This window comes from Jatropha curcas, chromosome 6 (assembly GCF_041381405.1).
Source record: "Jatropha curcas cultivar XTBG-Jc1 chromosome 6, XTBG_Jcur_1.0, whole genome shotgun sequence".
NCBI classification, from domain to species: Eukaryota; Viridiplantae; Streptophyta; class Magnoliopsida; order Malpighiales; family Euphorbiaceae; genus Jatropha; species Jatropha curcas.
Window position 1 is genome coordinate 29,946,301 of NC_143156.1, and position 22,544 is coordinate 29,968,844.

Sequence of the window (22,544 nt, forward strand, 5' to 3'; positions counted from 1 at the left end):
GAAGTATTCTAGTAGTTGCTCATACCCACTTCGTTTTTGTTAGTATTCTAGTAGTTGCTCATACCCACTTCGTTTTTGTTTTTCCTTTTCTTTTCCTATGGTGAAGAGAATGTTACTGCTGAATAATCGAATTTCAATTTAAAGTATTTTCAAATTTGAATTTAAAGAATTTTCTTGGGTTTTTTTTTTTTTTTTTTTTTTTTTTTTGGCTAAACACAAAGTTTGAATGTTGAATCTGCAATCTCACCTAAAATTTTTATAGGAACATCAAGCAAGTTATGACTGATTAGTACAAAACAGCAAAATACCCATCTCAAGGCTACACTTTAATGTTAATTTATGTCAAATTGCCTGTATGAAGTTTATCTCCTTTTCACCCAATTTAGGTTATGGACCGTGAAATGGGAAAAAATGATTCATATAGTTAACTCCAACTAGTTTGGGATCAATGGATCAAGACTGAGTTGTTGTTGTTGTTCTAAAATGGTTAGATTCAATTACAAATTATATGATTCAATTCATCCAAAGATTCCAAGACTTAAATCAATGAAAGGAAAACAAGATGTAACATTGTGAAAGTTATTGCCACTTGAAAAGTGAAGGGAATAAAAAATGAAGGGGGGACAAATTTTCTATGACCACTCCAGTAAGTCTAATAAGTGATATTCGTGTGGTTCTCAAGGATGCAATGCTGGCTTGGTTCTAAATCAAGTGTTTTTGTATTTTATTAATCAAGCAAATTGAAGCCTAACTACCCATTTTTACAATCCATTTTATATAGTTAAGATGGAGAGGAAGAAAATGTCAACTTGAGCATACAAGGCAGAAGACAAGAAGGGGCAAAAGAAAAAAAAAAAAAGCATTAAACCCAACCCCATTTTGTTTAAAACAAATGAATTTTAAGTAAAGAATAAGCACTTGAAAAGATGAAATTTTGAATGACTTCACTTTTGCAAAATAGTGCCTAATAAGCCACTAGGGAAACAGATTTTTGGTAAAATAAGTGGAATTCATCTGTGGGGTCATATGTTTCATTATCCTACCTGTTGTGTTTGATCTAGGTGCAATGAATGTGAAATGTAGGGAGAGGATTAGATGATAGTAATGTTCTTGAAAGAAAATGGAGAGACTGACGTAGTTGTGTTATGAAATTGCTCTTTGTTTCTCCTAGTATTGTTTTTGGTTCTTTTAACATTTTTTAATAGAAGTTGAAGTGAAGTTGTTCTTGTTTTTCTTAGTTTTTAATAAGATTTGTAATTTGTAATAAAGTTCAATAATATATAGAAGAAAAGCACTTAAAACAGAAAAAGGAGATGAAGATTATTTAGTCTATTCTTCTCCATGTTTCAAATGAAGATCAAGAACTGAAGATAGCTAGTATCTTCTAATACAAAAATGTAGGCACTTTTTGGTAATTAACAATTGTGGTAGTGTTTCGCTATTGGTTTTGTGGACCCAAAGGAGGAAATTGGACTTATATGCACTATTTCTGAATTAATATGGAACCATTTAATAGTAAACTTATCATCTAAGTCCCCATCAATCAAATCTAATAGCTTAAAAAGAGAGTAAGAAGAATAGAAGAACGGATATAGAGCCAAGAGATACAACTAAAACCAACTTGTTTTTGGATTTATTATCCTCGAGCCCTCAAAAGAGAAGTTGAGGATTCTCCTAACATCCTTTCTTGTCTCCAGTCTCCATAAATAGGTAAACTTCTAGGTTAAAGGGAGCATTTACATTTGTCTTTTCATTTAACTTTTGATTATTCTTCTATTTTTCTTGCTTATTTTCAAATCGGTTTGAATCTTTCTATTTCCTCCACCTAGGTTACATGCATTAATCCTAATTGTGTCAAAAGTTTCCTGCTTTGTTTGGCGTGAGATCTGTCACTTCAATCATAGAATTTTTCAGGAATACCATAATTATCTAACAATGAGAGCCGTCAAGTATGTTCTAAATCATGAATCCACAAGCATTACCCAACTAGCAGAGTAACAGTTAATGATTATTTCTTTCACTAACAAGAATTTTCACTATTGTTTAATAGTGCTATCTTGAATGCAAAGGAGCAACAAATTTGACATGGTAATACCTTTTTCTTTTCTATGATATTTGTAGGGCTATAACTATTTCTGGGCTATACCTACTAGGCCTATTTTTGGCTTTGAATTTTATGATGGGTGTTAACTAGAGGGGCTGTTGTATCTCTAAGAAGTCAAATGCTTTCCCGAGATTTCCTATCCAATAACTTCTACCAAGGAAAAAGAAATGCTTCTGTTAGAGAATATTGATATTAGTGATTGTTTGTCAGTGGGTGAAATAGTGAGTTATATATTCATTTAAAGGTTGGGTTTTTCCAAAAGGAAGCATTTCCTACAGGAGTGACAATTTCTCCAAGTTGAAATTTGTTTCTAATTGCAGCAATAATCTTAAAATATCAATAATGCAATGTAAGAACAAATAATCATCCATATAAATTTTGTACCCTGCTTAACAGATCAAGAAATAAAGCACATTTGGTTCCATTCAGAATTTCAAGGACACCCACCAGCCATCTTCGAAAGCATAATATCAGAAAAGAATTGTAGTCATGGTACGAAACTGGTTAAATACAATCAATATATCTGCATTATATCAAAAAGGAATAACACTGCGACTTACTGACCTTCAATATCAAGTTGAAAATACGGAGCATCATCCAGCTTTTGACAAGACCCTTCAGAATCACACACTTGAATAATGAATTTGAGAGTATAAGCATCAGAAGGAATAAAAAGATCAGAAACATAAAAAGCTGTAACTTGTGCCACTCCAAGATACTGACAAGAGCCTTTTATATGTCCATCTGGATTTCCTTCGACTGGTTTTGCCAGTTTCTGTACATAAATATTGTACTTTGGGAAAAAAAGATCGTGTTTGTCTTTCAATCCCCAGATGATCTTCAAACTGACAGTTCTGGATTCCTGAGAATCAGAGCTAAATTTGATATTTTGACCTTCGACTAGCCATGAACTGGATGGAGGCAAATATGAGTGTGCTTCCGAGTTTTTAATAGAAATGTGACCAAGTATAGCAAAATAATTCACAGGACTACCATCTATTCTGTATTCTGATCTCAGTTCACCATGTAAAGGCCTCAGCTTGTAGCACACAGCATGAATGTCTGTTAATTTGTGCCCGTCCAATGCAATGCTACCCTCGTAAATGACCCACTCTGTATCCATTCTTGTTTTTTTAATTTGACGTGCAATGACCACTTGACTGAATTTGCTAGAGAATTGGTTCACATCTTGGGATGCAACAAGAACTGATTTCTTCTCATTCGTGGTAGAACAGAACTGAAGAGAAAGGCCTAGTAGTGAGTCGCCCTCTGATTTCACCTGCATTATTTTTTGTGTCAAAATTGAAATAGACAGAGGCCAAAGAGAGACACAGATAGAGAGATGTGATATAATTATTATTTATTATTCAGTTTTAATAATCATATCTTTATGCAGGCATCCTGTTCTAATACTCGGTTTCCAAATGGCAGGCAGGACTCTTCTTAAAATGGAGCAGCCTTATGTCATCAATAGCTCTGTTAAGCTGGAAACATATAAGGATACCAGAAACCTGGCACACAATGTGCAATATAGTCTCATTCCATATTTTTCTACTTTGTTCTGTCATTCATGATAATAGTAGGTTCATCATGTGCTCAGGAAGGTCAGTGATGAGTTGGTTGCTTCAAGATGCAAAATTATTGTAACTATAATATATATAATTTGGAAACCACAAAAGGATAATTGAATTATCTTAAGAGATGGATCCAAAAAGGCATTTTCCATTATATAATACGATAGATAATTGTGCTGTACTCTGCCTTCCACTTGAGATCACAGAAGAGGTGGCTTACAGAATATGAAAGGTGGAAGCGCTGATTCCCCAAATCAAGCTCTCCCTGAAAGAGCCTTGTAGTGATATGAGCATTGTCTTGAAGAAATCCTTTAAATGTGATGTTTCCTCCTCCATTATAAGATGCTTCTTTGACACTACCATTTACAAATTTAAGTTTACTTAAATCAGTACAAATGGAAAAAATGCAGTGCCAATATCATGTTTTTGGCTTCATGAGGCCAGCAGTAACTTGCTGATTAAACTCAGAATGTGATTTATACAAATACAATTCTAATGTAAGCATTGTGCGGGTATCAAGGAAAAACGAAAGAGATAACTTTAATGGGCAGCATTCATATGTCAAGGTCTTAAGTGTGTTATACATTCATGTTATGGTTCATTCATAAATAAGTTTTAATTCTGGGTCTACTGATATGGATAACAGTCAGAAAACTTTTTCTAAATCATCAGATAGTTGACACTTTGCCTCCTTTGAATCCACAAGATCAAAAGGAAAATGTTTGGGGACTTGTTGCGAAATTGTATTTAACCATTCACAAATCAGGTTTTATTTTCTTTTCTTCATTGACTATTGTCACTTTTACACATGATAAAATCATGAATATGTATGTATGTCATACTGTTTAGTGCAACACATTAATTAAAATGCAACAACACTAATTAAATATAAGATATCATGAGAATGGAAACTTACTCAACAAGGACTTGAATAGTTGTAGGAATTGGGCCATCAATGAACTTAAGAAAAGGCTGCCAAAAAGAATGGACTAAATAAATAAGAAGGCACAGCAGTAATTAGTCCAGTCTTAGAGGCATTAGTGATAGCATGCTAAATAAATAATGCACATTGATTCCAACATTGCATAGAAAAACATTATACATTTCACCAATCAATTAACTCAATTATATCTCTCAATCAGACATAGTAGAGGAGAAATAAAATATCAATGTAAACATAAAAAGCCAGAATACATAGCTTTGAAATGCAGCTACATGAATTACTTAGGTTGCGTCTAGATCTACAGTGTTTGAAACAAGGATTTGAATTTGATACATAAGTTTTGAATTTATCACGCGTAGATTGTATTTACTAGAGTAGGTTCATCTAATGGTCATCAAATTCATATATATAATCACTTGCTGGAGTCTCAATTTGAAATACCTAGTATAAAGATGTAATGCACACACTGTAAAATTTGGTTTTGCATGTGTTTCATTTCTTGTTTACTAATTATAAATCTCAAATATACGATTTGAATTAAATCCACAATTCAAATCCCCTATGGACCCTTATTGAATTTATTATTAGTCAAGTTGCAAGACAGAATCTAACATTTTCCCTCACCAATCTACATCAGTTTCATGTCTCCTTCTACTAGTGTCTATTATTGTTCACAAGATCATATAAAAAAACATCAGCAGTGAATATTCAACCTCCTTTATATAGTCAGAAGTGGAAAAGTATTACAATTCTGTTTTATATGAACATGGGGCTTATATCCAACAGACTGATAACATAACTAGCAGATGGAACAAGTGCACATCAAGACAAGACAATTGCATTAGAAATAAATGTAGGAATCATAGTGGGGATCAATAAAAAGTATTCATTCCATAATCATATAAAATGGTCTTGTGAAAGTCGGCCAAGGATTGTAAAAGGACAAAAAAAAAAAAAAAAAAAAAAAAAAAAAAAACTAGGTGCAAGTCACACGAATTTGAAAAGAAAACATGTCAAGTCATTATAGCTAAATAACACCTCTTTAGGCACAGACCTGAAAACCTTGGCAAGATGTGTTGTTCCAAGGAGCTTCTATTACTGGTACTCCCTCAACCGAAATATGATAGCCATGACCCTGAACAACATCAAATATGGTCAGTATTTGGACTGATACATGCAAAACATAAGGCAAATTCTTGCCATTCTCTAGCTTACTGCAATTATTTTCTATGTCTTTTACTTTATTTTTTATATCAATTGTGACTTCTATATGATAACCGTCAGATTCAACTGGTGTAGTTGTTAAACCTGACAGAATGAGTCTCATACATGTCATGTTAGCGCTGAATATGAAATCCACTAACAACTCAATGAAAAAACTCAGCCCTTTGATTGGCTGGGTTGGGCATGTGGCTTGAGTCTTAAAATTTGATTATAAAACAGCTAAAACTTTTTGTCATATCGTTAATAGATTTCCTAGTTAGCACTGACATGTCATATATGGAGATGACTATCAATTATAACCATTACATAAGCTGAAATTAAACGACAATCATGCAGAGGCCACAATGTTGTTTGCCAAAATTGTAGAAAGTGTCAAAGTTGAGGGTACTTTTATAATGTGGCCAATTAAAAATATCATCAAGCTAATGTTTTGATCATGTGAATCATAAGTGGTATTCGTACACTAACCAGTCTTATATATGTTGGCTGATGATCAAATTAATCTAGTAGTCGCTTAAATCAAAGAAAACATTTTGGAAGAAACTCAATCCTTATTTGGAAAATAAATACTTCAAAGAAATGGTTTCTGCTATAGTTTGAAAGATGAAAGCAAGGAATCTTATTTAGTTTCTTTAGAAAAAATGTAAAAAAGTAAATACATTTCTTTAGAAGTTGTTTCATCCAATTTGTTTTCTGCTAATAGAGAGTTAGTTATGGTTGCTACCTGATCAAAATTTGAATAAAATGGTAGTATTTTGGGATAATTGTTTGTTATTCCCCATGCTTTTTCCACAAGACCCCACCAACTGCATAAAATGAAGTAAATGATAATGAAACACAGTGAACAAAAATCGTGGAAGATTTTCAAGGTACTAAATGAATTACATAAACTCACAAACATGTACAAGTTCACCCCCACGTAAGAAAATTTCATTCAAGATCAATTAACTGAAAACATCTAAGATGTAATGACTTTAGGTAACCCAAGAAAGTCTTTAGAGAAGAAAAATGAAATATGCAAGCATCATAGATAGGCAAATAATTACAAATCTCCGGAACAAGATTATCCATTATGTGGTAAACAATGCCCTTTTCACTCCCTGCCTGTCTGTATAACTAAAGGCATCATATGGCTCTTATAAAATCAGTGGCTATATCTAAACTGAGAAGTGCAAAAGTGCAGAAGTGCATATATACTTACTAATATTTGAAGAACATAGAGCTTGTGTATGAAAGGCAGAGAAAAAAACCAAAACCTTGGAAAAGCCATTAAAAAAGGGACTAAGATGGAAAACTGAGAACTCATAACGTCAAACCAATAAAACTCAGCTTTCATTATACAGGTAATGACCCAAAAAAAATAATACTCAGCGTCCAAATTTTCAAATGCAAATTGATAAATAAAGTTAACAATCATTTCTTGTTAGCTAGATAACTTTTAAGGGAGACGAAGGCTAAAGAATGCATCAGAAATTATAATATATAGCCAAATGAAAGGTGAACTTATAATATTTATATAATGTTACAAAAGTGCAACTGCATTACCAATTTTGAGCAGTCCGAAAGTCAGGCGGTTGTTTAGTCTCGTACACCCATCCCGGAGCAAATATGGCAGCAGAAACATTATCTTCCTTTAACAACTCAAGCGCAACATTTGTCTGATGTGCAAACAGTCATTACAGTTGATTAACAATATGCATGCCTAAAAGGGGTGAAGAGGAAGTGAAAGAAGAGGATGGGATGGGAATAGAAAACATCTATCAAATCATGTTTGGAAAATTGAAAATTAGATGTGAAGGGAAAGGGAAGAGAAATATTTTAATTTTGTTGGACGGATGGATGGGGAGTGGAATTAAATATTGAAAGGACAAATAAATCTATATATTTTTAATTTAGCTTTAAATTGTCAATAAAATCATAATGATAAAACAGAAGATTTGGGCTGGGATCACCCCATAGGTATCAATCAACACCACTGGGTGATCCTCAATGATTTCCCAGCAACTGCCTGGTGCCTGCTTTATCAGATGATTCCACCTGACAATTGATTAGGCGAATGCTTAAAGAGTTCCGCGAACCTGGAAAATAATCAGGTTCTGCAGGAAGGTCTTACTGGAATCCTAGATTCAAGCCTTCTGCATCAGTACCGCTAAGGAAAGACAAAATGCCTGTTGCCTAGAAGAAATTGAAAAGACAGTATCAAGACAGCATAAGCAACAAGATTAACTCTTCCGATCACATCCATTTAGTTAACCATGTTGACTTCCAAATTTGTACACTGTCTCATAATTCCTAAATTAACCAATATAGCATTCTGCCATTCTCTATGCATTATTTTTAAGTAACATATTTTACCCCACTTCTGTATGTGAGCAGGAAGATATATGATGGCTAATGCAGTTTAGGTTGGTCATAAAAATAATTTCTCAAGCAATGACTATGTTTCGTATTCCTTATAAATGGAATCAACCCAATGAATTGGAATAGAAAGTCATAAGCACTATAAAGAAGACAAATCACATGATAGTTCCTAAAGATTAAAATACATGTGTATACTGTATCTTTTAATTGATGATTAACTAACATGCATTTTGAAAAATAAAAATACAAGTGAAATGAGTAACATAAATTTGTGCGCAACAATCTGAGCAAGATAACACAAAAAAAAAAAAAAAAAAAAAAAAAAAAAAAAAAAAAAAAAAAAAAAACACCTATAGAGTATAATAGAACTTATAACATAAAGATTCTCAAGCATGATTTAAGAGACACATACATTCCATTGTCCACCACCATAAGTATTTCTTCCAAATACGTCTATACCCATGTAGATATCAAATTTTCTATCACCAGAAACAGCAGCTGAAAGTTTTGGATATTTTCTCTACACATAAAAGTAATAAACTAGTACGTGTGAAAAATGGAACAAATAAACCAAGTTCTAGATGGAAGAAAAAAGAGAAGCCAGTACCTTCCATGTGTAGTTCACAAAAATTCCATCACATATATCAAAGAAAGGTTTATTATATTCATTTAGTTGGTCTTGCCACTTAAGCTGTCCATAAATTGTAATAGCATCATACCTGCAAACTAACAATAATATGAAAGTAACTTTCTCATACAACTTCAGGATGCTCCATAGTTTACAAGAATGTGGAACTAACACTCACCAAATCACTAAAGATCCAGGCAATGAGGAATGCATAGTCCGAGTAAGATGACTGACAAATTCCTTCAGATTATGAATTTGTTCCACTTCCAAATTAATCTCCATATTGATCTGCAAACACTTATCCCTATGTTCAAAACTGCTTTCAGTGTGCACAATAAACAAACTCCCATAAATGACAGAAATAGAAAGAAAACAAATCTAATATCTCATGCCCTTTTCCTTACGATAAATTTCACTATGATGTCCATCAAAAATATATAGGTAACTGTATTATTTGTTTGTATTCCTATTATCAGTGTCAAAAAGTTAAAGCAAGTGAAATATTACTCTTTCTTGAGCAGGACAACTTAGAATGGCAACAGCCAGCACTAACAACCCATATCATGTATTATTGTGGAAAAATTTTGATTCAACTTGTCTTCTTCTCCCTTTCTTGTTTGTCTCTTAACCATTGATTACAATTGGCATGACATCATGTAACCAAACCACTTAGCTTGGACTAAGGCTTAGTTGAGCTGAATTTAATTAAAACATCCTTCACCTCTCATTTTATCCCAAGGTGTTCTACTTGCATTGTTTGTCCCAATAAGACTGGTAATTAAAATGCCATACAACTTGCGAGTTAATTCTTAAAACATAACCTCAGATTGAAAGCATTAAGGCTTAAAATACCACATACCAGCCAGCCATCAAAACCCAAAGCAACAGCAAGCTCAGCCAATCGCTCAGCATAAATTCGAGCAGATTCCTCTGTCTCAAGCATTATATTGCAAATACGCCTCCCTTCATCCCACTCTGTGAGGAAAGTTCCCAACACCTTAAAAGAAAATGACACGAGAGAAACAACACTATGCAAATTAGTTCCTTTACCCATTCATTTTCAGTCATAAACCAAGCACCAACAAAGATTTTTCGTTTTCACGTGCAGCTACCTAAATTGCTTAATTTCAAGAAAAAAGGAAACAACATTATGCAAATTAATTCTTCAACATTCATTTTCAATCATAAAACCAGGCAGCAGTAAAGAATTTTCCTTTTTACATGTAACTGCCCCAAATTTCTTCAAAAATTACATAACTCAAGAAAAAGGAAAATAAAACTATGCATATTACTTCCTTTGTCCATTCATTTTTAACCATAAAGCAACACAACATTAAAGATTTTTCCTTTTCACATTTAACTGCTCAAATTCTTCAAAGAATAGCTGAATTCAAAAATGAAACAAACAAACTGAAATTAAAACTAATTTCATGTACCTTAACGCCATGTCTGTGAGCTGTATTAGTCCAACAAGGAGGAGGCAAATTGACCAAAGAATGTGAAAAGTAAACAAAAATATCAATCAAATGCCAATGCCAAATTGAGTAAGCATCAGGATTGGACCCACCCTGGACCCACTTATCATCTCCATAACCACCTTGCATATCATGGCAAACAAGAAGCCTACGCCTATTAGGCAACGATAAAGCATAGCTTGGAAGAGGAACAGAGGATCTGTTAAATGGGTAGTGAAAGGACTCAAAGTAAGCTCGAGATTCAAGTTCTTCAATAGTCTTGATTGGGTATGAGATTGGAATTGATGGCACTGAGGGATCAAAAGCAGGGTGATTATCAATGGAGGATTGTTGCTGGTGATTGTTGACCTGGGTCATGACTAATAAGCGAAAGGCGAACTGGACTTTTCTGTAAACTAGTAAGAGTAAATTGTAGAGAGTGACCAAGATTTCACGGTTTATGCAGTGGCGAAGCAGAGATATAATAAGCATTTGTCTGTTTCCAGATGCTTTGGTCACTGAGTCTGTGAAGAAATAGACTGAAATTGAAGGCTATAGACAAAATATCAAAAATTTGGATTTTACCATTTATTTCATAAGCGGACCAAATTAGAAAAGGAAATTTTGGAGGATTTTGAAGTGCTGGAAAATTATAATTTTAGCCTTATATTTTATCATAACCTGTTAATTTATCTTCATATTTTAAAAAATATACTATAATATCCTATATTTTAGCCTCCAATGAATTATATATATATATATATTTATTTATTTATAGGCTCTTACTATAATACAGGATTCTAAAATTCTGTATAGATACAAAGCTCTCTTTGCATGCCATTTGGAGATGCTAACCTGTTAAGTAAGTCATAAGATTATCTTTTTTATTATTATTTTTTTAAATTTTTAGAAAACCATTTTTCGGCTAAAACACAATAAACTTTTCTAAGATCATATATTAATTTTTTTTGCATTACATTAAATTAATATGAGATATTTCTATTGATTGCATGTGAATGTGGATAGCTAAAAATTTATTTTAATATAAATAGTAAGGTACTTGAAATTATTTTAAACGCAATAAATAACATTTTAAGATAATTATTTTTATAATATTAATATATATTAAAAAAATTTTATAGATATGGGTTATATAATTTATAATTAATTCTGATATGAAAATAAATTTTGAAGTTATATTTTTAAAACAATCGGTTATGGTTTTTTTTTATGAAGTTTACAATAAAATTTTAAAAAGCACAAGTATTAAATTTTTAATTAAAAATTAAGGTGAGTGTTATAAATTCGGTTATCAATTATTATGTTTAATAATGCAATTATTATTATGTGTTTGATTAATCATATTATTATTAATCCTATTATTATTTTGAAATCTAATAGATGATAAACTTATTTTTGCATAGAGTCAAGCTTATAATAGATAAATTCAAAAATTAAGTTTTGAATTGTTTTTCTTATATCACAAATAAAATTCAATTAAACAATTAGAATTACATAGATTATGAAATAATTTTAGTAAAAAAAAAGTTGAATTATGAATATATTATAATTAATAATGTAGGAGTATATAAAAATTAAATTATGAATTATATTATAATTAGCAACACAATAAATTTAAAATATTATTTACATAATGATCTTATAAGATAAATATATTTTTTTAATTTCATTTTAGAAGGTAAATATTAGCTCAATAATTTTTTTAAATTTAATAAATCTTTATTTTTATTATTTATGAAGAGAATATTTAATATTTTTATTGTTGTTGAACTCTTCCATTGAGTTTTTAGATTGTCAAAACAAGTTCTTTATTACAATAATAAATATAATTAAATAATACATTAATAATGAATTACTGGTTTTATAGATAACAAGTTATTAGAGATTTTTAAATCTAATGGCTCACATTTAGATAGTTTAAATCTAATGAAAAATAACTATTTCTATATTTATGCCGAAATTTGCGTCTTTGTAAAGTAGTCTTACTCTTATTTACAATTCTTTGCATGGGTATCAATAAGTGTTGGCAGCTATTCACAGCGCTTTATGGTACAATCCAAAGGATTCGAAAACAAGATTTTTCGGTTTTTATAAAAATGAGAAGACCAAACAGATCACCGCTCATCTGATTCGTGATGTTAGGCTTCTATTAATTGCTTTTACCTTTTACTTTAACCATTAAATATAATCATTCAAATAATAATAATATAATACTCAAACTCGAACTATAAAAACATGTCAATCCAAAATTGCGTGGTTGAGTCTAACTTTACAATATCTTGTACTGTAATCATGGAACGGGAAAAAGGAAGGATGATCCCGCCAACAAATTAAACAAAAATATACGTAAATGACATAAATTAATGCGTAATTTCACTTACAGATTTTCCCCTAAACTGAAGTATTTCAATAGGCTTTTGCTTTCTTTTCAATAATCAATTTTCTTGGTAATTTATACTTCAGGAATTTATAATTTGTATGTCAAACTACTATCTATGACCCACATAAGGTTCATTACCAGTACATTTTCCCTCCAAAATTATTAACTACGCGATGATTCAAAACCCATAAAATCATGCCTAATACAACCAAAAACATCATTAGCAACCACCTTAAACCTCTTTCTTTTGTTCCATCTATGGTGATTTGTCTATCCATTTTCGCAACTCTTATTAGCAAGTCAACAATCACAGAGTTAGCACTTTCTTGAAACCACATTTTAGGTGCCTGCATATTTTGTTAAATGTATCAAGTCTCGGAAAAAGAATTTCAGAGCAAAAAAAAAAAAAACAAAATTGCATAAGAAACTAAAAATAATGTTACCTTGTGATGTTCATGGTTGATAAATCTTCTCCATGGATTTGCTCTAGTCCAAGATGTCTTCAGTGAGACCTTCTCTCCATAATTACAGATGGGAATGGTGATTTGATGAGATGCTGCCGTCGTTAAATGGTAATGAGTTTTAGTCTTACAGCAGAATTAATTGTATAATGATGTTTACTTTCTTATAACATAAAGAAATCACTCTTCTTCAGTAAAAAAGAATGCACTAATAAGCTTTAAGTCAGTAATAGTTTTGGAGATTCTGACTTTGAACCCCTAATTACCAGAAAAGAAGAAGTAAGAATGCATATGAGGTGAAAAAAATAACACAGTAAGAAGTTGCTAACCTTCCACGTTCAATTGAAAGTATGGAGAATCATCCAGTTTCTGGCAAACACCGTCTAAGCCACACGCCTGTATAATAAACCTGAGACTAGAAGTACTTGAAGGAATAGAAAGATCAGAAACATAAAATGATTCAATATATGCTACTCCAATAAACTCTTGAATCCCTTCTAATCTTTCACTTGAATCTTCAGCTACATTTTTTGCTATCTTCTCAACATAAATATTGTACTTGGAGAATTCGAAATTGCTTCCATTCTTCAACTTCCAAGTGATTTTAACACTAACAGTCTTAAAACCTGAACCCCACTTTATGCACTGGCCCTCAACAAGCCATGAACTAGGAGGAGGGAAAACTGGGTTTTCTTTAGAAGTCTCAAGTTTGACACTTCCAAGAACTGCAAAATATTGTGAAGGAGCATGAGCTAATGTATCAATATTTCCTTCTGATATCAGTTTTCTATATTCAGGTTCCGGCTTGTAGCATAAAGCATGAATTTCTGTCAATGTGAATCCTTCCATTGTAATCCTAGCCTCCTGTATTACCCATCCTGGAGCCGTTTCAGGGTTATGAACTAGGCACGGCTTGATGATTCTGCTAAATTTGTTTAATAACAGGTTTGTTTGCCAGGGTGCTATAAGTACTGATGTTTTTTCATTTAGAGCAGAACAAAACTGAAAAAATATGCCTAGCTGAGAATCTCCTTCTAATTTTACCTGCATTATAGTTTAGGTATCCTTAAGTAAGCAAAATTGAGTTATAGCTTCTAAAATAAGAATAGAAGACTTGACAACAACGGGAGGGTGAAATAGCTTACAGAATATGTGATTTGGAGAGGCAGTTTACCAAGAAGCAATTTTCCTTGAAATAGTCTTGTTCTAAAATCATTATGGCCTTGTAGAGTTCCTTTAAATGTGATGTTTGCTCCTCCACTGTAAGATTCTTGCTTAAAACTGCATTTTCATATGTTTGTTTAGTTCCAGATTATTTTGTACTAATTATACCTACAACAGAGAATATTATGTGTGCTGGAAAATGTTCTTGTCTGCAATGTCATATTTCAACTAAATAGACTATGCATATAACAAAATGATGCTTACTCTAGAAGAACTTCAATGGAATCTGGATTTGGGTTTTCTTTATATTGAAGAAACGGCTGCCATAAGCACAACAACAAAGAGCAAAAGCATGAAATTTTCTAATTATGGCATTGTAAATGGGAAAAAGAGGAAAAAAAAAATAATTCAACAAGGTGAAAGATTGGAAAACGCATACCTGAAAACCTTGGGAAGATAAGTTATTCCAAGAAGCATTAGAAACTTGCTTTCCTTCAGCAGAAATATGATATCCATGGCCCTGAACAATTTCGAACACTTATATTATATAAAACTAATTCATAACAGGAGATCACTTGAGCTCTTGCTCATTTTTAAATTAACAAAATGAAAATTTTGTGATATCAGCAACGAAAGGAAGAAACTCTAGCATCAGTTGATAATGAAAAATAACTTTTTGGAATGATAAATAAACCTACTTGATCAAAGTTAGAGTAGAATGGTAGTGTATTAGGATAAAACTTTCTTAATCCCCATGATTTTTCGACAAGGCCCCACCACCTGCAATACATTGAAGCATACACCGAAAGTTTTAAAAATGTTTAAGATTTACAGGATACTGTTTTAACATGAAAAAATCAATTATGACTGTCGAAGAATTTAATAACAATGATATTAAACAGGATTGATTTAACTGAAATATTAAGAAAACATGATTTAACCAAGTGCAGAATCAAAGAAGACTAATTTTGCAGAATTAGAGAAAGGCGATACTTGTTTTGAGCAGTTTGAAAATCAGGTGGTTGCTTTGTCTCATAGACCCATCCAGGAGCAAATACTGCAGCTGATACATCATTCTTTTTGCAAACATCCAGCGCGACATTTGTCTGAAGTAGAAATATTAGAGCTGATAATAACTTTGTGATAATAATAATAAGATATTGAAGATTCAAGATTCATGTAGAACTCACGTTCCATTGTCCACCGCCATAAGTACCTCTTCCAAATACATCTGTTCCCATGTACACATCGAATTTCCGATCACCAGCAACAGCTGCTGATTGTTTTGGATAGTCTTCCTGCAAGTAAAATAAAAGAATTAGTATGCAAGAAGAACAGATTAATAAAATCAATTTTAAGTTGAAAAAAATATGTTATATACCTCCCACCAAAAGTTTGAAAATATCCCATCACAGATGTCAAAGAAAGGTTTGTTCTTTTCATTCAATTGATTTTGATAGTCAAGTTCTCCAGTGATTGTGACACTGTCATACCTACATATTAACCATGGGTACAGTTTAATTAGCATTAATGGATACATTTAAGTAATAATTAGTAAAGCTTATGGTATCTAATGTTTCATGTATAACACTCACCATATTACCAAAGATCCAGGCACTGACGAGTGCATAATCTGGGTCAGATGACTGACAAATTCTTTCAAATTAGGAATCAGCCTTTCTTCTAAGCTAACCTCCATATTCATCTGCAAGTAGTAGATCATGTCGACCATAAAAGATACTTGAACTTCAAAGAATGGTACTAAAGAAACATGATTTAGAAGGAAATAGTTCCTCTATATTAATTTCCATTTCTTACGAACTTTTGATATACTCCAAGACAACATAAAAATGGTTGTATAATTCATAAGCTGTATCTGTGTACATGTACATACCAGCCATCCATCAAAGCCCAAATCAGTAGCAAGCTCTGCCAACCTCTCGGCATACATTCTAGCTGACTCCTTTGTTGCAAGTAGTTTATTGCAATTCTGCACCCCTTCATCCCCTTCTGTGATGAAAGTCCCCAACGCCTTAAAAATTCCATTAGCATAAACAATAATGTCAAAAACCGAACAAAAAGGGTCATAACTTTGTGAAAAAATTGTATTTTAAGATAATAATTAACTTTTCAATATACATCAAGAGTAACTCTAAAATATTCTATTGAAACTCTTTGGATTCTCTAATGATTTCGTTCACAGAAGAAAGCCAAAATTTTCTCTTCTTAAAACTAGCTCAAAAAGCAGAGTTCATTTCCATTATCGTCTCCATGAGAACTCATTTTCATGTAAGTTTTCAGAACTGAAAAAAAAATGATCAAAGTACCTTAACCCCATGTCTATGAGCTGTATTAGTCCAACAAGGAGGAGGCAAAGTAACCAAATTATGAGAAAAGTAAACAAAAATATCAATCAAATACCAATGCCAAATAGCATAGGCACTTTCATTATTCCCTCCTTGAACCCACTTATCATCAACATATCCTCCTTGCATATCATGGCACACGAGAATCCTAGGCCTGTTAGCCAAAACAGAGGATTTAAGAGAAACAGAGGACTTGTTAAATGGGTAGTGAAAGGACTTGAAGTAAGCTCGAGACTCAAGTTCTTCAAGTGTTTTCAATGGAAAAGAGATAGGAATGGAAGGCTGTAATGGATCAAATTGAGCTTCATTGGTTAGAGACATGATTAGGTGGAAATAACAGAGAGAAAGTTAAAGAGAAGAGAAGTTAGTGATTTATATTAGTGTAAAGGAGATTATAAGAGTGGAGTGGATATGATCGTTTGATAATGGTGATTTTAACTATGAAAGTTTGATACTGAAAATAGAAGATGAGACAGAAGTCAGCGGCTGTTTCTATGTGTAATTGGTATTGGTCTTTGTGGTCATCTACAATAAATGCTTGGTGGGAAGAGTTAAAAGAAGAGAAATTTTGAATTAGTACATAAAATTTGATTGGTTGATAGTAATTACCACCAAGATAGTGAAGAAAAGACTTGGAAGTCTTTCATCAATAGGCTCTTGATGAGAAATTGCAGTTAGAAATTAATTGCCAACTTGAGTTATAATTTCTCAATGGTTAAAGTTGGAACTGTGTTCTTGGCCCCTGCTTTGGGCTAGGGTTGAAGACTTGGACTTGTGGATTCTTTATTACAAATTACAAAGAATTTCTAAAATTGGAGTCGGTCAGATAATCAAATTATGTTGAATTTGTATAACCTGATCATTACATTTACATGCCTGAATGCCTCATATCTTGCACGACATCAACTTGATTATTATTTGATTAATACTGGCTCAGCACCAAGTATCCAACTAATCACATTTTTCTTGTGCTCTAATCAGACATTACGTAACTCAATACAAAATTTGGTTAGAAACCTGATCTGTTGGAACACTAATTAAGCTTGAATTTACGAATAATTAAGAAACAAGCATGAAACTAAATGTTATACCATTAACGTGTCAAAATTGTCTATAATATTTTGTTGATCTTGGTTGCAGAATTGTACACATTTGTAATTAACTAATAATCAACATCACGATACAATTCGATAGGATCATTGCTTGTTCGAAAATGCATGATTCATCAAAAGATAGGAATAAAAACGGAATGAGAACCTATAATTCTAATCTGTCAAACCAGATGCAGAAATTAACAGGCAGTCGGCTCTTTCTAGCTCTTGTTGAAATTTCTTCACTGCATATTCTGTCCTTATGTTTGAGAATAGTCTTTAAAACAAGCTCCAGATGATTTCAACTTGCCTAACAAGAGTTTCGCCTCCCCTTCTCACTTTTGAAAAGCATTACCCTCCAGTCAGAAGCTTACTATGTCAATTCACAAAATGAACATCTGCAGATCTTTCACTTTATTATAATTCTTCAGTTCCAGTTAACCTTGCAAATTCACTTTCGTCAATAGTCCCCTTCCTTAACTTTTTCAGCAAACGATATTCTCGAGCCAACTCCTCTTCATCTTCAACTGTCTGGGCAGCCCGTCTCTGCTTAGCTGTTTTTTTCCTCATTGCTGTAGGGGCAGCATTGGGGGTCTTATTGGGCTTCTGGGGTTTTGGTTCTTGCTCTTGTGCTTCTTTCTTCACTTGCATATTCTTCTTTCTTTGTTTCTCACGAGATTTATCCCTAATTACAGCAAGTACTCATTAGTTATTACAACTTATAAATCTCAATAAGAACTGGTTGGGCACAAGCCTAATAAAGAGCCCAGGCCTTGATAGCTTTATATTAATATAGTTGAAACTTTTGTAAAGTGCAAAATCATTTCCCAAAGCCAAATATATATATGGGCGAACAATTTTAAATTAAGGAAAAATTGAAATTAGACAGCAGATAAAATGAAAATGTTTTAAAGAAATTTCAGGCCCTGCTGGCGTGTATAATCACATGAGTTCTTATCCCCCCTGACTCAACTTAATGAGATAAATTAAAGAATTGCAAAGGTTTCTTACTTGAACTTGATGTCCTCCAATTTGACGTCTTCCACTGGAGTAAAACCAACAGTGGAAAGTGAATGGTGTTTTACCTCAGGCATTGAAGGGAGCTGCAATAAACCATAACCCATACCCAACTTCCCAACTTCAAGTTCCTTCCATCTGTAGGACACAAAATACAAACTGAATATCTGATTGCAATGCCACTGTGGTATGGTTATAGTCTTAGTAAAGAAAGTACTGCCTGAGAAAAAAAGAAACAATTAAATCTAAGGAGAAATGTAATTACAGACCTGAAGATGTATGAGCAATGATGCTCTTTATATGCACGAATAAATGAAACAAATGCTCTCAGTCCTTTCTCCATGACATCACGGTCCTTCTTGGCAGCAGCACGTATCTGAAAATGACATAAGAAATTTTCACCTGACCAAAGAAATACCAGAGGAGGAATGATAACAATTGAAGCATGAATACATAGTCTTTGAAGCAACCCAACGATTAGTATATAGTGTTGGCATCAAAGGCATCACACACACACTGGAATTCATTAGGATAATTAAGCTCTAGGGTCCATTTCCTCTGACGGTTTCAAGGATATACTGGAAGTAGTAACAGTAATTATTTTTGAAGTGATGCTGCATGTCCACTAAGGAATTATTACAGCCTCATTAACTTATTTAGGATTACTAGTTCTATCCTGACAGTCCATGTTACAACAGAAATCATGCTTACCTGAGGAACAACATCAGGAACATCATCTGTATTTTTCCTCTCTTGAAGAGGAACCCTTCTTATGCGCAGAAATTCTACATAAGCTTCCTCCTACATAAGGACAACCAAACTGATCACCTTTTCATTATATAGAATCAACATTGAATTAATGAATTCATAACATAGAGCAGTAGAGTAGCTTGTCAACTGATTAATAATGACCACATGGGTAGAGATTTAAGAATTGAACCTTTGGCAACAGGAAAACGATAGCACTTCCCTGCCTACCCAACCGAGCAGTCCTCCCAACTCTGTGGATAAAAACATTTGGATCTTGAGGGGGATCATACTGAAAAAAACAAGGGACCAACATGAATCAGCATTTACAAAATTATAATGGAAAAGTTAATACCCTTAATATAAAATCCTAAAATTCATGCCTCATAAGATTACTGGGTAACTCAGAAGTTATCATGCTACCTGCACTATACAGTCAACTCCAGGAATATCAAGTCCACGTGCTGCAACATCCGTACACAGAAGAATGCCATTTTTGAGAGATATAAATGAAGCCAACGCTTTCTCTCTTACAGTCTATCAACATAAAATACGTAATGTCAGACACATAGGTTAGTTCACGACTTTGATATAATCAAAACTACAGTCATCTTCCAAAATTTACCTGTTTCATCTTTCCATGAAGAGGAATCAAAGCAAAACCCTTTAAAGCAGTAAGACGTGGAAGAACAACCCCCCAATAGTCAACACAAGCACAAGTCATAAAGTAACTGCACATGTAAGGAAATAATTTTAACCCTTAACATTGATTGCATTACTCATCCAATGGAAAATACAAATAATAACTCACACTATAATCTTTTTAAATTTGTTCTTAAGGAGAAGATCAATAAGTTGTGATGGCTTCTTATCTGCTTCACATTCCAAATACTGCAAAAGCAGGACAACTCGTGCTTACTACTTAGAAAAATGCTTTCGTAACAAGTAACCCATTTACAGTGTTTATGTACAACTGCTGAATGAATTGTATGCCTTATGATATGAATTATGAAACTTTTTTCAGCTACATGGGTATTCCATTCAAGGAAAAGAATGAAATTATTTTAAACAACACTTTTCTTGAAGCATAAGTATTTAAGGATTTAAATGTAAACAGAATTAAGAACTCCCCATAAAGGCATCCTTGAATCCTCAAGCACTTTCAAAGATGGGATACATTGGCACAGGAAACAAAAAATGCACCAATGTGGAATAGTTTGACGCCCTTGCATTCCAATTTTTAAGACAACTGAGAATTTGTATATAATGATTCCACAAAAGACAAATATTTACAAGCAAGTATACTCATTTAACTCAGAGCATCAACTAGACAATCGTAACTAGAAAACAAAGGGATAATCTAAGTGAAAAACCAACTTAACATAGTATTGAAAAAATTCAAAAAACTATATACCTCAAGTTGAAGACCTGAAGGTGTTTTCGAAGATGATAATTGTGAAGATGTTGAATCATTCAGTGATTTTGTCTCTGCTCGAACTTCAACCCTCACAGGATTCCTCAGTCCAGCTTTAGATAACTCTTCAACTGCTTCAGTTTGTGTAGCTGAGAAAAGACCAGTCCTACGAAGCTTGGGTAAGCGAGATATGATGGAAGATATCTGCTTTTGAAATCCCATATCTAATAGCCTATCAGCCTCATCCAGAATTAAAACCTGGTCCACCAATGAACATATTAACTAATACACTCTACAATAACCACTTTTTTTGGCATATTTTGCTACTATTCTCATTAGAAGTCCTCAAAGTATTTAGATTTGAGCAAGCAAATATCTTATCTAACATGCACATTCAGTTTTTCTTAACATGTCCTGGATTCAGTCATGGTTCCTTTTAAAGCAAATTAAGTAACTGTAATGAAATGATAACGTGAATCTCAAAGAACCTATTGGATTGAACATCCTAGCAGCTATGAAACATTCCTTGTCACATAAGTAGCATTCTGTTCGGTTGAGCTGCAAATTTCATGATATAAAAGTCTCAATCTCATTAAGTGGGTAAAATCACTACCTCAAGGTTTCGAAAGTCCAGGATATCCACGCGTTCCATGATATCATAAAGCCTTCCAGGTGTGCCAATCAATAAATTAGCTCCTTCCTCTTCTATTTTCTTCACATCAGCTTTCACCTCCACACCTCCAACAAGTAGCATAGACTTAACATTCGATAAGGTTGCAATGAAAGGTTGTGCAACATTGTATATTTGTGATGAAAGCTCCCTGGTAGGAGAGAGAATTATTCCCATAACCTGTAAACAAACGAAAACTCCAAGCTCAATAACACAAAACAATGGCGAAGAGTACGAATTTCTGACTGGTAGCTGATAAAATGGACCAAGCTAAGCTTAAATTCAGCAAATTTAAGTAAACCATTTATGATCTGAAGTAACTATAACACATTAGTGATTATATGCTATACTAAACTGAGCTTATCTTAACTTTATAGTAAAAACTATTCATTTTGAAGTGGAAAAGGAGAGAAAAACGCAATCTTCTCTTTCTTTTCGTGCGTTTTCATGGCAACCAAATAGAGAGAAGAAAAGGAGAGGGTGGAGGAGCACCTCATGGGGTTTAGGAGGAGAGGAGGCTCGCCGGAGAATCTCAACGAGTGGGACTACGAAAGCAAGGGTTTTTCCGGAGCCGGTGGCGGCGTCAACAGCAACATCCTTGTAGCTACATAGTAGGGGAATCGTAGCTGCTTGGACAGGCGTGCAATACTCGAAACCGGCTTCTGTTAGAGCATCGAGAACCGGCTCCGACAGAGGCGGTTTTAGATCGGAGAAGCGCGTGTCTGTTAACGCTCTGTTCGGATTCTGCATATCGGTGGAGTCCATTGTTTCAGATACCCGCCGCCACTTCGTTGGTTTCATTCGATTTTCGAAGGAGAAGCGTATTTGTAATCAGCTACACGGCACCGTTTTCGTGCTGGCTTTTGCTTTTGGGACGGGTCTTCATTCGGGTTAGACTGTTTTGATCAAACGGGCCACTCTAAAA

The 22,544-nt window shown here is 33.3% G+C and overlaps 3 protein-coding genes across 4 annotated transcripts; all 3 read right to left on the reverse strand.

The window, feature by feature from the left end:
• Positions 1–2,454: 2,454 nt before the first annotated feature.
• LOC105645715 (cytosolic endo-beta-N-acetylglucosaminidase 1) lies at positions 2,455–10,857 on the reverse strand. Of its 2 annotated transcripts, XM_012231391.4 has the most exons (11): positions 10,271–10,857; positions 9,694–9,831; positions 9,013–9,122; positions 8,814–8,925; positions 8,619–8,726; positions 7,391–7,503; positions 6,570–6,651; positions 5,676–5,756; positions 4,595–4,650; positions 3,899–4,034; positions 2,455–3,383 (listed from the first exon to the last, which is right to left on the reverse strand). In XM_012231391.4, exons 1-11 carry the CDS (start codon positions 10,778–10,780, stop codon positions 2,661–2,663), a joined length of 2,169 nt encoding a protein of 722 aa, XP_012086781.1. In that variant the 5' UTR covers positions 10,781–10,857; the 3' UTR covers positions 2,455–2,660. The 2 variants fall into 2 exon arrangements, with proteins under 2 accessions (XP_012086781.1, XP_012086789.1); XM_012231399.4 differs by lacking the exon at positions 8,619–8,726.
• Positions 10,858–12,639: 1,782 nt separating this feature from the next.
• Positions 12,640–17,449, reverse strand: LOC110008634 (cytosolic endo-beta-N-acetylglucosaminidase 1). The gene is made up of 13 exons (XM_020684813.3): positions 16,642–17,449; positions 16,209–16,346; positions 15,910–16,019; positions 15,696–15,807; positions 15,505–15,612; positions 15,308–15,420; positions 15,013–15,094; positions 14,754–14,834; positions 14,579–14,634; positions 14,296–14,431; positions 13,480–14,194; positions 13,133–13,245; positions 12,640–13,036 (listed from the first exon to the last, which is right to left on the reverse strand). The coding sequence occupies exons 1-13, from the start codon at positions 16,999–17,001 to the stop codon at positions 12,824–12,826; spliced, it is 2,337 nt and encodes a 778-aa protein (XP_020540472.1). The 5' UTR covers positions 17,002–17,449; the 3' UTR covers positions 12,640–12,823.
• A 304-nt stretch (positions 17,450–17,753) lies between these two features.
• Positions 17,754–22,431, reverse strand: LOC105645707 (P-loop containing nucleoside triphosphate hydrolases superfamily protein). The gene is made up of 11 exons (XM_020684817.3): positions 22,112–22,431; positions 21,563–21,799; positions 20,950–21,207; positions 20,347–20,426; positions 20,161–20,266; positions 19,959–20,072; positions 19,729–19,827; positions 19,500–19,589; positions 19,058–19,164; positions 18,783–18,926; positions 17,754–18,456 (listed from the first exon to the last, which is right to left on the reverse strand). The coding sequence occupies exons 1-11, from the start codon at positions 22,418–22,420 to the stop codon at positions 18,189–18,191; spliced, it is 1,812 nt and encodes a 603-aa protein (XP_020540476.1). The 5' UTR covers positions 22,421–22,431; the 3' UTR covers positions 17,754–18,188.
• Positions 22,432–22,544: the final 113 nt, after the last annotated feature.